The sequence below is a fragment of the Larus michahellis genome, chromosome 3 (assembly GCF_964199755.1).
Source record: "Larus michahellis chromosome 3, bLarMic1.1, whole genome shotgun sequence".
Classification (NCBI taxonomy): Eukaryota; Metazoa; Chordata; class Aves; order Charadriiformes; family Laridae; genus Larus; species Larus michahellis.
Genome location: NC_133898.1, coordinates 107,896,109 through 107,911,195, shown reverse-complemented (window position 1 = coordinate 107,911,195; position 15,087 = coordinate 107,896,109). Strand labels below are relative to the sequence as shown.

Below are 15,087 nucleotides of genomic sequence, written 5' to 3'. Positions count from 1 at the left end.
CCTCCCCGGGTGCAGGACCTTGCACTTGCTTTTGTTGAACCTCATGTGTGGCTATCTTCGTGTATGTAAGCATTATCATTTCAGTAGATGTACATTTAAGTGACTACAGAACTAGCTCTCAGATAGAATTGGAAATACCTCTGGCTCCATGTGACCCATCACTTCCACAGGTAGCATGCAGGCTTGTGGAAGAATAAAACAGGTTATTTTTCATAAAACAACCAAATGATCTGGGAGTCTAAGTCCCATTTTAAAATCTGAATGACACGTGTAAGATAACAGGAGGCAGATCCCAGCTCACTAGACAGCACCTGAAAATTTTTGCCGATTTACATAATTCTTGGGAATTTAAAATGACAAGATTAAGATTCTACTGAACAATCTAATGCAATGAAAAATCAATATCTGAGATTTAAAAGTATAAAAGTAAATAGAAGGAAAAAACATGATAAGAACAGGTCACACAAAAGCTGAAAATCTAAAATTAAATATTTAATTAGAACTCTGATTTTGCTTTCAAGGTAGGTGGCATTGCACAGGCTATATTACAATCTTTTATAGTATTTATTTTTTTGCCAAAGAGAATACTCTTTATTTTAAACAGGCCACTTTAATATTAATACATGTGTAATAGGATCAGAACTGAAAATCAGCTAAAGATGGTAAATTTTACATTATTGGGAAAATTACAATTTTTTGTATTGTAAAAACATTTATTTTTAACAATTTACCTACATTAATCAAAAAAGTACAGCATATTTAATAATTTTACAAATTCTTCATAAAAAATATATCTCTGTACAAAAAGTTCGTTTGCACCTACTTCATGTCACAGCAGCATGTAGTGAAATGGCAGAATGAAATACTGGGAATGAAAATTAGATTGACTTGATCATAATGCCGGCGCTCTTCCCCAACCCCCCACCCTCACCCTCCCACCCTTTTTTTTTTTTTTCTTTTTAATAACAGCTTTTCTTTGTTTACAAAATATTTTACACAAGAAAAAAAATTATTGCAGCTAGCCTGGAGAAAGGCAAGATGTGTGATACAAGCAGCAGTTTTTAACAGCTTTGAAGCACATAACCTGTTTTTTTAAAAAAATACATAGCATGTATTATTAGCCCGTCATAATGATCTGGTCAACACTGGGGGAAAAGTCTTCTGCATATATCTCAGAAAGCAGATTTCCTGGCTGCCATTACCCAACCACTGCACGACATTTTAAGAGTCTTATTCTGATGAAGCACCATATGTAAGTGCATGCATACACGGCCCTCTGTAAAATAACTCGAGGAGAAAGAGCTCCAACCTGAACAGCAGACTCAAACATAGCAGAGAAGGAGAGGCCTCTGAAGGATGTGGACAGAACTGATAAAACTACAAGAGCTTTCCTTTGCTTGGGTTCCAGTCTGAAGCTCCTGTTTAATCAATACTCCGAACAAACATCTTCGGATAATTTGTCACTGTGCCCCAATTTTGAGTGTCCCTGATCAAAGAACACTCACTTGGGATAAGCACTCCTTACATAATCTCCCCAAAATCAACCACTAGACAAAGGATTCACAGGATCTGGGCTCTCTGACACAAAAGATCAAATAATTTAACTATTCTCTTTTCTGGGACCTTTCCTCCAACAGGTTCCTCGGTGGCCATAGTGAGACAGCTCACTGAAGAGTACACTGTATGGGCAGGAGTAGAAAACATCAAAACCAGCTGCTTAGCTAGAATTTTGCGCTTGTTTTCAATACTACAACTTTTTTCTGCCATCGCCACTAGAGAAAGACTTCCAAAGCAGTAATGTTGATTTTGAACACCTGTCAAAAACTTTAATCACACAACAGCTTCCCTCCCTGGCCCACTGTTCCTACGGAAGCTCTTCATTTGCAGAGTGACTTCCTCTACATGAGGGAGGATCAGGACAACAACTTTGATCTGATGACTTTGTTCTTTCTCAGGAAATGCGAAGGGCTCTGAGATGTGACAGATAAATGAAACTTACTGCACAAAAACCTCAGAAACAAACGAAAAAGAAAGCCAAAAACTACTAACAAAATGAACAAGGAACTGACTGGAAAGGATTATTTATTAAATTTTCTTCAGAGTTTCTTGCTCATATGAAGAATATAACAGCTGGAGGCCCTACAATACTGTATTATATTGCTGGTATTTTTCATCTAACAGATGTAGAGTTGTTAAGCTGACCAAGGGTTACCTTTGAAATTTTCTTTGCGTTCTGCAACATTGGCTGAAAAACCTGTTATTGGGCTTACACTGGGCTTTTTGTTTTGTGTATAACAGCCAGACCTACACACATATGGAGTTCAGAAACATTTCTCTACAGGTTCTGATAGCAACTGGACATTAGGACAGTTTGAAATTCAGAAAACTAAAACAGAACAACAACAACAACAACAACAACAAAAAAAACCCCCGAATTTTAAAGAAAAGCAAAGCAACTTTCCTGCTTTCTGAGCTCAACATGTATGACTAAAATCAGACTTTGATTTATTATTTCCTGTAATTTCCTAATTATAAAACTCAATTTAATTAATCTGCCCAATGGCATCTTTGTTTGTTTTCATTCAATAAAACCTCTATTTCTAAGCAAATGTTAATGATTTACTCAACCATTCATATTTACAAATGTCAAACTTTCTCTGTCAAACCGTGTAAGTACAAAAGCAGTAAGCAGTGTGTTTAAAAAATCCGAAAGGAAACAGAAAGCAAAGATAGTTGAATATTTCTCTTTGTTCAAAGTAGAAACTGACTGACAGCTTGTTATAGACAATTTGCACTGGGTTTACATATGCTACTGTAATGTGGTTTAGTTCCATGTATAACATCCGAAAATGATGTCATCTTACCAGAAAAAAATGGAAAAAAATGCAAAAGGGAAGACTGTATTATGAGCACAGGCTCACAGGCTTTATGAGCTATCTAAAATAAATTACTATTCACATTTGTACATGGCAAGCAGCAATAGCTGCTAACCCCCCTGCTGTTAAATAGTATGATACTGACAATGGTAACTGATGACTGAGTTCAGAAGAAAACAATACTGGCAATGAAAATTTCTTAGAAGTGGGCTCTTGTTCTGGCTGAAAGTTTCCAGTGACTTGTAATCATGTTTACAAAGAAATCTAGTCAAAAATTGACAAAAGGAATATTGTCCTCTATCACACAGGATTTTCACTGGTGCTGAGCATGGGGCTCATAATTTAATATTCTAAGTAAATTTATTGTGGAATGTTTTGCTTGGCAAAGAGTGAGTGAATGTCTATATACAATGGACAGTGTGTAGAAACCCTGTATATTTTTACCAGCATCTTAGTCATCCATAACACCCTAGTGCAAAAAAATTGTGCATTAACGTTTTGCAATATAACGGCTGATTGGGAAATTGGCAAACTGCCCTATGTATGAGATACACTGTAAGTTTTTTTTGTTTTTTAATTTTAGCAAGATTTCAATGGTAAAGCATTTGCAGGTGTATGCAACCTCAAGGAAGGTTGTCTTCTTCAAGAGAGCTTTATTTCTTCAGAATATTCCCGGGGATAATCTGTGGTGCTATCATTTGTTACAGTACTCAAAGGATTTATCCAAGTGCCCAGAAGAATGCATTGAAAGGCATCCAGCCACATACAAATATGAAAGTCTGAGGCATTAAATATGAAAAATTGGCATGACTTGGCAGTCTTCCTTAAAGTGTGCCTTGATTTGAAGCAGATGCAGCCAGGCATTTTGATCCAACTTCAGATGAAAAAATATTCTTTGTCTGATCCCCAGAAGACTGACACGTTTTTACCAGAAAATTTAGCTGCATGTAGGCTGACAGAAGATGTTAAAGATTACAGCAGCAAAGCCAAGAGAAGAAGGGAAACTGGTATATGGCACCAAAGGAATTACTGCTTGTCCATCAGAGGTATGGCTATGAATCAGTCATATTGGGCACTGAAGGCTATACCACTGTACAAACTGTGTTCAGAGTCGTATCAAACCTCACAGCCTTTGCTTCTGTGGGTTTTAAGTTTGTGTCATACATGGGATTTTCAAATGAAGCCTGTCCATTACTGTTTTCATGTCCAGCATACCCATTGTATTGTACTTTTGGTCTTGTTCTGGGAAAAAAAAAAGACAAGAAATCGTTAGTAACCCTTAAAAATAAACATTTTACACTTACTGTAATTTTTATCTATAATGCTTCCATCCCGTCTAAACAAGTCGCACAACTCAGTCTAGAAGTGATAGAAGGAGCTCATACAGGATGTTGAAGAACTTAAAAAGTAAGAGAAATCTGTCTGGAAGTTATTTTTCATTGCATGAAGAGAAGAACTCGAATTCCTAACGGGCAAACTGATGCTACAAAGCACAGAGACAATGTACGCAAAATACAGGTATGCATTTTCCACTATAAAAGTGTCAAAAATATGACAACTTCATAGCTTGTTGTTACTGCCAAAACTGGCAGCCAAAAGTAAAGCAACGTACAATAAAAATTATGATATATTCTGATAACATTTTCAGTTTTAGAATGCTGACCATTAAAGAATCCTTATACAGAGTGGAAATACTTATTCCAGTTTTACTAAATTAACACCTTACCAATTTATAAAAATATATATATATCCTTGTCTTTCTAAAGTATTGATATTAATGTCAAAACTACACTAGCATCTTTAATATGATTAATTTAATTTGATCCCCATCAAGCATATTCCAATTCACTTTCCTGCAGATTTGGGATTTTACCCACACTTTTACAGTATACATAGGAAGGCAACTGGATCATCTGTGCAAATGTTCTGACGAAGATTGACACAAACTGTCAGTTTAAAAGACTTGAATGGAGTAGATGACTAGGTGGACATAGAAAGATGAGAGTGAGTGGCTCCTAATCCATCCTTTCAATAGGATCTTGGGTTTTAGACAAGATAAACACCGACAGATTTCATTGACTTACAGATTTTCAAGCAGAGGTAGATAGAACGGTTTAGTAATTTGCTGCTATCAGCTGTTTATTACCATTCCAGAGCAGGAAGTTAGTGTTGCACCAGTCAAGTGCTGTAACAGGTCTCCTGGGTACTACTACATCTAAGTCAGTGCAAAGTCAGCCAGCGCAGCTTCAATCAGGCAACTCTTGCACTGACATGGCAAGTGTCCAGAATATATTCCACTGCCAGTGCTAGTAACCTTCAGATAAGGGTCAGTAATTTCAGTTATTGCAGATAGATCTGCCATAGCATGCCTGCTTACCTCCAGAAATACTTCCAGCAACAAACACTACTAAATACCTTGACACAGATTTTCTACGTCCAAACATATGCAATCCGATTGATTGAATCCTAACTAATATTCACGTAAATTTTGACATTTGAATATCAAAGGGTAGAAAGAATTATCATTCAGTAAACAGTCTTCTATTTTGGATAGTGTTTCACCACCATAAAGAACATATCAAAACTTCCAGGATATTCACATTTTTATGCAAAGTTCTGCTAGAACATATTAAGCCAATAATTAAATGAAAAATAAAACAGGATTGTGCAGACTTTCTGATATATCCACTAAAATGATATCCTAGTATATTATATTTTACTACTTTCACCTTAAATCTCTTAGCATCTAAAGTACCTAAACAAATACATAAAGGAGATTCAATGTATAATTTTATACATGTAATTCAAATAGGCAAGTCAACAAATAGGCAATAAGTCAACAAAGTGCAAAATGTAGATGCTTGGTGCTTAATAAACTTAAAACAATTTAGAAAATAATCTCATGATAAAACTTCAGAAAAGTGTTCTTGAAAAAGAATCTTTTTTAGAAGATGATACTGTTTTGGATAGCATTATCACTTATTAAATTATTACTGGAAAGATGTCGGTAATGGAAACTGACAATCTACAAATAATTTTTTACTCATAAATATGTCCTTTTCTGCATATTTTCATTTTAGAAGTAACAAAATGTGCTTAGAAATCTTAACTAGGAGCTTTCCTAAGTGTAAGTAATTAAATATATTTTAATTTTGTTCAGAAAGACTGAGATGCTGTCTTCATTCTGGAAGCAATCCCTGTCTGTCAGATAAAAGTTACAGAAACTGTGTAAAAAAGGTTTAACAACCCTGGTTCTGATTAGATGGTATTAATCTGACATAGGCACAGCAGAAACATTCATAAAATCATCCCCTAAGAAGACCTTCGAATTCTCTGATAGAGAGAGCCTCTAGGGGCATAACTACTATCACATCATTGTGAAAATTTCATGCTGTTATTCTGCTCATTAAGGTAATTTCAAGAAAGTGCCTTCAAAAGTCACATATTCTGTCCTCTTTCCTTTGGAACATCCTTTGTTTTAAAGAGAATAAAGGTGACCTAAAGTTACTTTACATCAGTAATCAATTTATTAATTTTCTGATTACCATATGACACTGATAATTCCTTTAAAAATTGTGGTTTAATGGAAGAAATTGTTTGAATCATACATATCTAATGCATTGAAATTAGGCTAAGGTAGGCAGAACTTCAATGCTGCACCAGCAGAACCATAAACACTGGAATTACAGCTGCTCATCTGAAGCTTAAATTTTATCTCTCTTAAATACATTTATATCTCTTCTAAAGAGAAAACAGAATCTCCGCTGCTCACTTAGGACACAACAAACTTCACAGAATAAACCCCTACGTACCCCTATGTCACAATCCACTTTTATTAATTTTTCTTAGGGTTTGCTTCCTATTTCTAAGAGCAAAGTAACAACAATGTTCCCTTTACGTTCCATCTCTTCAACCCATCTGAATGCCTGCTGTTTAGGTTCCCCCCATTGCAGAGGAGCTACCTGAGAATGCCAATCTCTAGGCACCAAAAAGGCATCTTACAATACCACGTTCTGAGACAGAGTTCATAGCTCTTCCTGAGCAGTTTTTTCAACAAAAGGCTGTATTACATTTCAGGACATGTATCATTTTAACTGGAGTTCACAAGTTCAAGCCCCACTGCAATTTCTTTTTCCTAAATCATCTAATGCTGAGATAGGTAGACAGTCTAGTCTATCACAGGGCAATGGTGGACTTCAGTTTGTCCACGTGATTTCTTATAATCATGAAATCCTCTTGGTATCATGATTACAGGACCAAAGTTTTAAGAGCATGTTATTAAAAATCAGCCTTTTTTTTAAACACCATTTTGCAGGTCAGAGACTATTGTACCTCAGTACAAGAATATAAGAATTGTTCCAGAAAGCTCTGGAAAATAGCACTCAGAATGAACAAATGTTCAATAGATACATAGATATCAGCTTTTAACCCAAATTCAGACAAGCTGGTTGGATTTATTATATTATCTAATGACATATAAAAGTTTCATATGAGCTGAAGTGATGCCAATTCTAGTAGCATCCACTAGCTTATTCAGCATGTACTGTAAGTAGTCTCATTATAGGCTGTTCCCTCATGGGATTTATGGATTTTTCAGCTTGCATAATTAATACTCATAAGCATTTTGAAAGAAGCAGCATACATTCAACTTAATAAAGCATTAAAATGAAAGAATAAAACATGTGACCTGAGATTTCAATCTGATTCAACCTAACGAACCAAGAAGGTTGACAGATCTTTGCTCCCTAACACGATGACTCATTTTTCTAATTGTTTGGCATTAAGAACTGCCCTGCACTGAACCCCTTCACAGGAACACTTAGAAATTTTTGTCTTTCTGGAGAAAAGATATTCTTGCAAGCTTTAGTATTCTGCTGTCTAGTTACACTTACCTATCAAAATTAAAACAAAAAGCTTATTAAGTTACGGAATAAATAACATTTACAATACCTGTGTTTGTAGAGGTAAAATGCAAACCCTGATAATATTAGAGCAAAGAATGGTACCAGGATGGCAGCTGCAACAGAACTGCTGTTTGTACCATAGTAGTGATTTGAAAGGTCTGTGTCTGCACTTAAAGGACCTGAAATGAAACAAAAAGGGTAGAAATAAAATTCCCAGGTTTTCTATCTCACAGTTCTCTCTTTATTCAAGAATACAAGAAAATGGTGTCTTGATAAAATAATCGTATTTAAAAACATGAATAAAATAGCATGCATTATAAATGTTGTTAAAACCACTTAATAATGTACCAATAACTATCAAAATGATCTGAAAACAGTAGTCAGCAAGTAAAATAGTTATGAACTACACCTCTCTCACGAGTCACTAATTTAATAAATTTAAGCCATTTACCTTCTACAAAAAAAAAATATATTATTAATACTGCACAAAATATTCTATGCTTGCAGCCTTAACATTCAGCTGAGAAACAAGCAGCAACGTGAGACCACATCAGACATGAAAAAGGAAGAGAGAACTGAGGTAACTGCAATAAACCACGATGGATCTGCTCAGCTCCCAGGTCCGTGCACCTGCGTGCATGTCTTGGCTGCTTTACAGCCTGCCTTTAGGGGTGAAACACGAGCATGTTTTAGAGCCTGTGGCAGCTACGTTTGGACTGGAATAAAACTGAGGTGCAGGGAATGCAAAGGCATGGCCTCGCCAGGTTCCTGTTGTGGACAAGCAGATAACCCGGACTGTAAGGCATTTTGCAGAACACATTTTTTCATCAGTATAAAGACAAGTATTATTAAATCGCTTAATAATTGTCCAACTTGACAATACAAATTGTGAAGGATGAAAATTTTAAAGCAAAAATTATAGAAAATTTAATAGGAGACACTGGTATTTACCACTCAAAAATGCTCCAACCCACCAGTACACACCGTCTCAAACAGCACGACTTCCTCATTGATGGCAACAGCATCAATCAGTGTTTTTAGGGCACTGGCACAGACCAGTTAGATAGCAGAGACACAGCCATTGTGCTGCTTTCAGCAGTCTACTGAAATATCTAAATAAGTTGCAAAACTGAGGCAGAAACAAACATTTCTCCTATGACTTCTTGCAGTTCAAGCTCAATGCAAAAGAGGAACAAGGTACGTTTTTGTTCTGTTAGATATTTTTAAAACTTACATGTTTCAATTGCTAAGATCATAATACATTTTCTGCAATTCATTTTACAAAATGTATTAATTAATTACAAAATTAAATTACAAAATTGTATTAAATTGCCATTGGAGAAATGTTGACCAGGTTTTGACTGTGCATTGGGTGTGCTTTTCATTACGGAAGAGAATCGTCGCTGCAATTCTGGATAATCAGAGTTTTCTTCATGTATGAGACTCAATTTAACTAAAACACAGTTGGGTCTACCCATTACAATCATTTTCAGAGTTGTTTGTGATTACACATATCCTGATGTGAACTTTGTATTTATTCTGGCAGCGTTATTATGATGAGAAATAGGAAAGCCTATTGTACTGCTCTAATTTAGGTATTAATTGCTTCCACAGCTTAAAAAACAAAAGTGGAAATAACTGCATGCTAATATACCAAAAAAATAAAATAAATAAAAAAAGAGTGCAAAAATAGTTTCTTTTTCTTTTCATTAAAAAAACTATACTTTGTCACTGGGAAACATGTTATTTAATAGAGGGATATTCAGTAAGATTTCGCAGAATATCAGGGGTTTCTTTAGCCTCCTGAAAACAGCAACAGTGAAATCATTATTGTGCAAGCTTCTCTGGAGACATTCAAAACCCGCCTGGATGTATTCCTGTGCAATCTGCTCTAGGTGACCCTGCTCTGGCAGGGGGTTGATCTCTGAAGATGATCTCTTCCAATCCCTACCATTCTGTGATTCTGTGTACTTCTACCCTTTAGATGGCTACTGAGTTTTGTCCTTTATACATACTAGAAAATAATACTTTTTGAAAGATAATATTCATTAAGAGCATTTCCTTATCATTGTTTGGAGCTTTCAAATACATTTCCCCTGTAACTCCTAGGCCAGGAGTTTCAACTGTCTGGTATTAGTAGAGCACGGCTCAGTTTTACTAAGAGAACTGCTGTTGAAGTGGGAGAAAATGTGACAGTGAAAGCCATGCAAGATAAGAAAAGTAGAATTACAGGTAGAGGAGTAATTTCTGAGACAAGGATGGTTAGCTGCTCAAGGATTTCAGAGAATAAATACCAACACAGAAAGCAAGTCAGCAGCTTCCAAGGAGCAACAGAGACTGGACCTGACTGATAACTGCCGGATAGCAAGGACTCTTTGGGTACCTCATTGCTTATGAGAAGTATATTAACATATAGTCTCATAGCTCATTAGTTCTAGCTATCTATTTGTGCATTAGCTAATGCACAATCATTTTGTACTCTGAAGCTGTGAGTATCCTGTTTAGATGTAGAGTTTCTTTGGGAATGAGGAAAGCTGTGCTAAAAGATCTGGAGAGGAAGGATGACACCTTTATAGAGTGAAATTTTAATTTCACATCTCATGATGTTCAACGCTTTTAAGAGTTGATCAATTTCAAGAAATGAACATGTATTTCACAGGCGTTAATCAAATATATCACAGATGCAAATTAATTATTCATCTTTCATATTTCTTGAAAATATTTGTTATCTCAATCTGGATAAGCTAAAAAAGTACTTTGAAGAAAAAAAAAGGAGGGAGAAGTGGGTCATTGTATTTACGCAGAGGAAATAAATATAGGAAAAGAATCACTTGGTGAAGCAAGTTTCTCTTCTTACAAAGCCACCTTTTCATACAATTTTAAAGTACAGTCCAGATTGGAATGAACAAGGCCAAGATTTTAGAATAAACATGTTCTAGAACTGTAGTGGTGAGGCACAGGCACTCAGAAATTACAGAAACTGAACGTAGCCACAGACTTGCAGCTAAAAGCTGCAAATTTTTAACTTCCAGTTATTAAAACATAACAAAACAAGCAAAAAGCCCCCAGCAATGACTGATTACTTGGTGAAACAGGTTAAATAATTTGTTGTCACAACTTGGACCCCTTAAACAGGCTCAGATACAGTTCTAAGTCTTTTGTCAGACTGATAACAGAGATCTTTTTGCCCTATGGGTTATTCTATAAGAATACAAGAAAACTTATGAAAGGGGATAAACAGTACTTAGAAACAAAAGTTCTTTCTGTTTTCTAGTCATTAAGTCCCAAGACTAGGCGTATCCACTGAGCCTGGTCTTTCTCTAGTACTGTGTGATAGGGAATTCTTCATCAAATAGGTTGGTCTTTCACAGTTAACCAAGCATTTCTCAGTAAATGCTGTTTTTGAAGTATGCTTGCAGGTGAAAAATTTCATATTACATTATGTATGCACCAGTGCATACATAGTTTATGCATACTTCTGACTTAGTGTAAAGGCAGCAAATAATTTAACTTCCTGCAGAAAGAGAAATATGTTAAGTCTTCATCTGGAGGCCACACGAGATCATTACCTCAGCAGAATATTCAGGAACAGAATAGCTTTTAAAAACAAAGCAAGTTACCCTTGAATATGAGAGGGTATGGACAATTATGACCTGTGTTGCCTGGAAATTTGCTGTTTCCTTTTGGCTGTAGGTTATTCAATAGAGAACAAGCAACCTATACAAAATCAGTGCCTATTTAGCAATCACATAAAGAAATCCAATAGAGAGAGTATCTGCATTTGTAGCAAGCTCTTTGCTGAAGATGAGAGGCCCTCAGCCTAAGAACGCAACTGTAACTTAGACACTTTGGCTCCTTACTAGCCTTGGGAATATACAAACTGAGCTCTCATATTGCAACTCTGAACAGTGATACGGACCATGTTTTCCACTACTGTAGTATACACCCACTGGAGAATGCTGTCACTGTTGAATTGTCATTCTGCTTTTTCTTCATTTACCCCCATGAGTTACTCATTTCACTGTTAAAACACACGAATCCAAACTCTTATTGGGTACCTGGCAAACCATGGATATCTTTTTTGGCTTGTTTTAAGGAAAAAAAAAAAACAACAACACAGAAACCCCACCCCCTCCAAACAAAACCAAGGAACCATACTCTCACTGCTTTGAGATATCAAAGGCTGCTAAAAAAGACAGATGTTTGAACAAATCTTGATGCTCCGCATTTACAGTGTGCTTGTTAAAATCAGAAAGAAAGAGCAGCTTAGATATTACAGTCATAACGGCTACACAAAAGTACAGGCAAACAATCTGTCCCACACGAGTTTTCTCTGAAGAATGAAATTGTATTTGGCTTCAGTAATTGGCAGTTCTTAGGCTGAGACTCTGAAGAGTAAGGTTTCTGCCCCTTGTGACTAAACATACATAGCGATCTGAGAACTGGCCAAGACAAGAAAATCCATAGGATAACTGCTATTACAGCAGCTAATAGAACAGAGAAATACAAGGCAGACTCGGCAGAACTTTAAAGGGCACTGGGTAAAGCACCAATGAGGTTAACACAATCAAGGCAATTTACAAAATGTAGATACAATCTGGTGTAGATATATTGGCTAGGCTGCCTCCTCCTCCTCGCCCATGCTTTGCTGCCTATATACTGTGCTTCGACCACTCTGCAGTAGTTCCAGGATCAGGAAATAAAGATGTCTACACTTGATATTTGCCAAAACTATTTTATGGATAAATATTTCATGAGTAAATGTTTTATTAGTTTTTATGACAAAATTATTTTATGAATAAAATAACTAGTTTTTCACCAGCTGCTGGAGCACTTGGGTCCACAGCTGTAATATATACCTCAATCACTCATTTCATATTTTTGGCAGCAAAACAGAATTCTATCTAAATACATATACATGAAACATCCATAAGCAGCAAGAACCTTCCAAAGGACACTATTAAAATCAGTGTTGATTCTGTCCTTTTAATTTCCTATATGATTCTGACTGCTATTTATAAATTTGAGTAGAAAATATCTTTGCGTTGCATGATACCCCTGTTACTTTCAAAACGACATTCACAGAAAAGCAAGCAGTTGCAAAGGCATTCTCTTTAAGAGCATCCTGTAATCGTCTTACTAGGTAGCTATAAAAGAAAACATGAGATAGTAACATGTTAAGCAGAGTTAAATTGTGATTTGAACTGTATATTTCAAATATGCGTATTACATTATATTTTTTTATATTATTAATGGCATAAAAAAAACATGCCTACTTCAGCTAGATAGCCAAGTCATTTGTTGAATTCACTCTTGCAAGACCCAAAAAGATTAAACATATTAAATCTCTATGAATGCATTTACCTTGTCTTTGGAGCATAAATTTTCCAAAGTCTTTTCCATGTATATCACCTTGATAGGTAAAAACACCTCTTTCAAGCCCTGATGATACCTAGAAGATGTTGAAACATAAAAAAAGATTTCTGAAATAAATAAGTAATAATGTTTAGCCATTTGTTTTTCTGACTTAGCGTAGATATATGGAGCCCAAATTTTGCCTTTTATTCTTTAAAATAGTGAATTCTTTATGCTTATACAATATTTATCATTTTAAGTTTGCAACAGTATTAAACAAAGTTTCAAAATAACACCTGGAATGACTTTAACTATCCAATGGATATTCCTGGGTTTTAAAATTCTTCAACTTGCATATACATAATTGAATTAGTATATGGATATAGAAGTTCACTGAATTCTCATATTTTAAATTATTTTTCATAGAAAGCATCATGACGCACAAAGAACTACAAAGAGAAAATAACTCTCTTTTGCTTCAAGATTAAATGTAATTTTATTGCAACGAACTATTTACCAAACAACAAAGTATTTCTAAGGGTAAATTTCCCACTCTTATCTTGGAAAACAAGGCGAAAACATGGCAAAATATGCTGATTCACTCCACCTTCCGCTTCGTAAACTAAAAATTCTAATGAGAGTGTGGTAGATAGACGTTTGTATACATATTTTTGAAAAGAAAAATAATGCAATCTCTACACTGACATCTAGAGTGCCGTATTCCATATTTGTAATATAAAAAGTTGGATAGAGTTATGTAGGAAGTCACAAACGACTTCAAAGTTTAAACTCAGCAAACTTTATCCATAGGGGTCTGATTACTTACATAACCATCCAGCGCCCAGTTGTCGTTTTCAAACTTGCTTACAAAAATGTCACTAGGTCCTTTAATCTGAAAAACTTTCAAGAGCAAATGAGCTTCTTCTTTCTTATAAACACCTATTAATAAAAAGGAGGTAAACACATGCCTTTAAAACAATTTTTCAACTAGTTTGTTCAAATATCCTTTCAAAGCTAAGTGTATCACTTTAGGACTAAAATATTTTGTGGAAAACGTTCCATAATAACAGAATTTTATAACCTGGAAAAAACAAAATTTAAAGTGCTGTAATAACAGGATCTCATTTTACTGATCTTTTGCCCACATTGTATTTGATAACAGGATGCAAAAATGGTTTTGTACTGTTTCATTGTATAAGTAAATAGGAAAGAATATTTGTCTTTTCATAAAGTATTTCAATAATTCTAAATACAGATAGAATTCCTTGCCTGAAATTTCCTTGAACTGGGAAAAATTGGATTTACTCACATCACAACAGTATATTGTTATAGTAAATATCAATAGTGCAGTGAAAGAAAATTTACTGTACTGAAATTCTCTCTGAACTCTTGACCTTAAAAGCTGGTAATGCTCTTTTCAAATATAACTGTGATCAGAGGCTAAATCATAACTTCACAGTCAGATCTGCAGAAAGGAATACACGATGTTGATTAAAAAATACGCATAGTTTACTAAGTTATTCAATTATCTGTGCCTATTTTATGTTATACCATTATCAAAACCATATTGTTTTAAAGCAAATATTAATCACTATTGAATAATGGAGCTTTTCAATGGTACAGTTCTTGTAATGCCTATATGCACTTTGTCTGCCACTTCAATATTACCTGGGAGTTCAACACATCACTACTGTCCAACAGTCCAAGATTAAAAAACCCTACCTCAGTATTTATTTGAAATGTAAGGGGAAAGATAGATGGGTGACCGCATATAAATTGACTGAAATCTGTGCAGACCATTCCATTAGGACCTTTCCCTTTGCAAAATAAGCAGAAAAAGATTTTTAAGGAAAACCAAACTTTTTGTTGCTTTTTGTGTTTGGTAGAAAATATAACAAAACTAAACAAATGAAAAAATTAAAAGAACAGCTTTTTAAACACCAAATTCTGAA

General features: G+C 35.1%; 1 protein-coding gene across 1 annotated transcript in view; it reads right to left on the bottom strand.

Annotated features, from left to right (window-relative positions):
• Window positions 1-508: 508 nt before the first annotated feature.
• The window catches only part of CSMD1 (CUB and Sushi multiple domains 1), a 1,197,588-nt gene continuing 1,183,009 nt past the window's right edge, over window positions 509-15,087 (bottom strand). The window contains exons 67-70 of the mRNA XM_074581652.1: window positions 13,962-14,074; window positions 13,145-13,232; window positions 7,827-7,959; window positions 509-4,118 (exon numbers count right to left, since the gene is read on the bottom strand). Coding sequence (XP_074437753.1) covers window positions 3,959-4,118; window positions 7,827-7,959; window positions 13,145-13,232; window positions 13,962-14,074 — 494 coding nt within the window. The 3' untranslated portion in view covers window positions 509-3,958. The remainder of the gene's footprint in view (window positions 4,119-7,826; window positions 7,960-13,144; window positions 13,233-13,961; window positions 14,075-15,087) is intronic.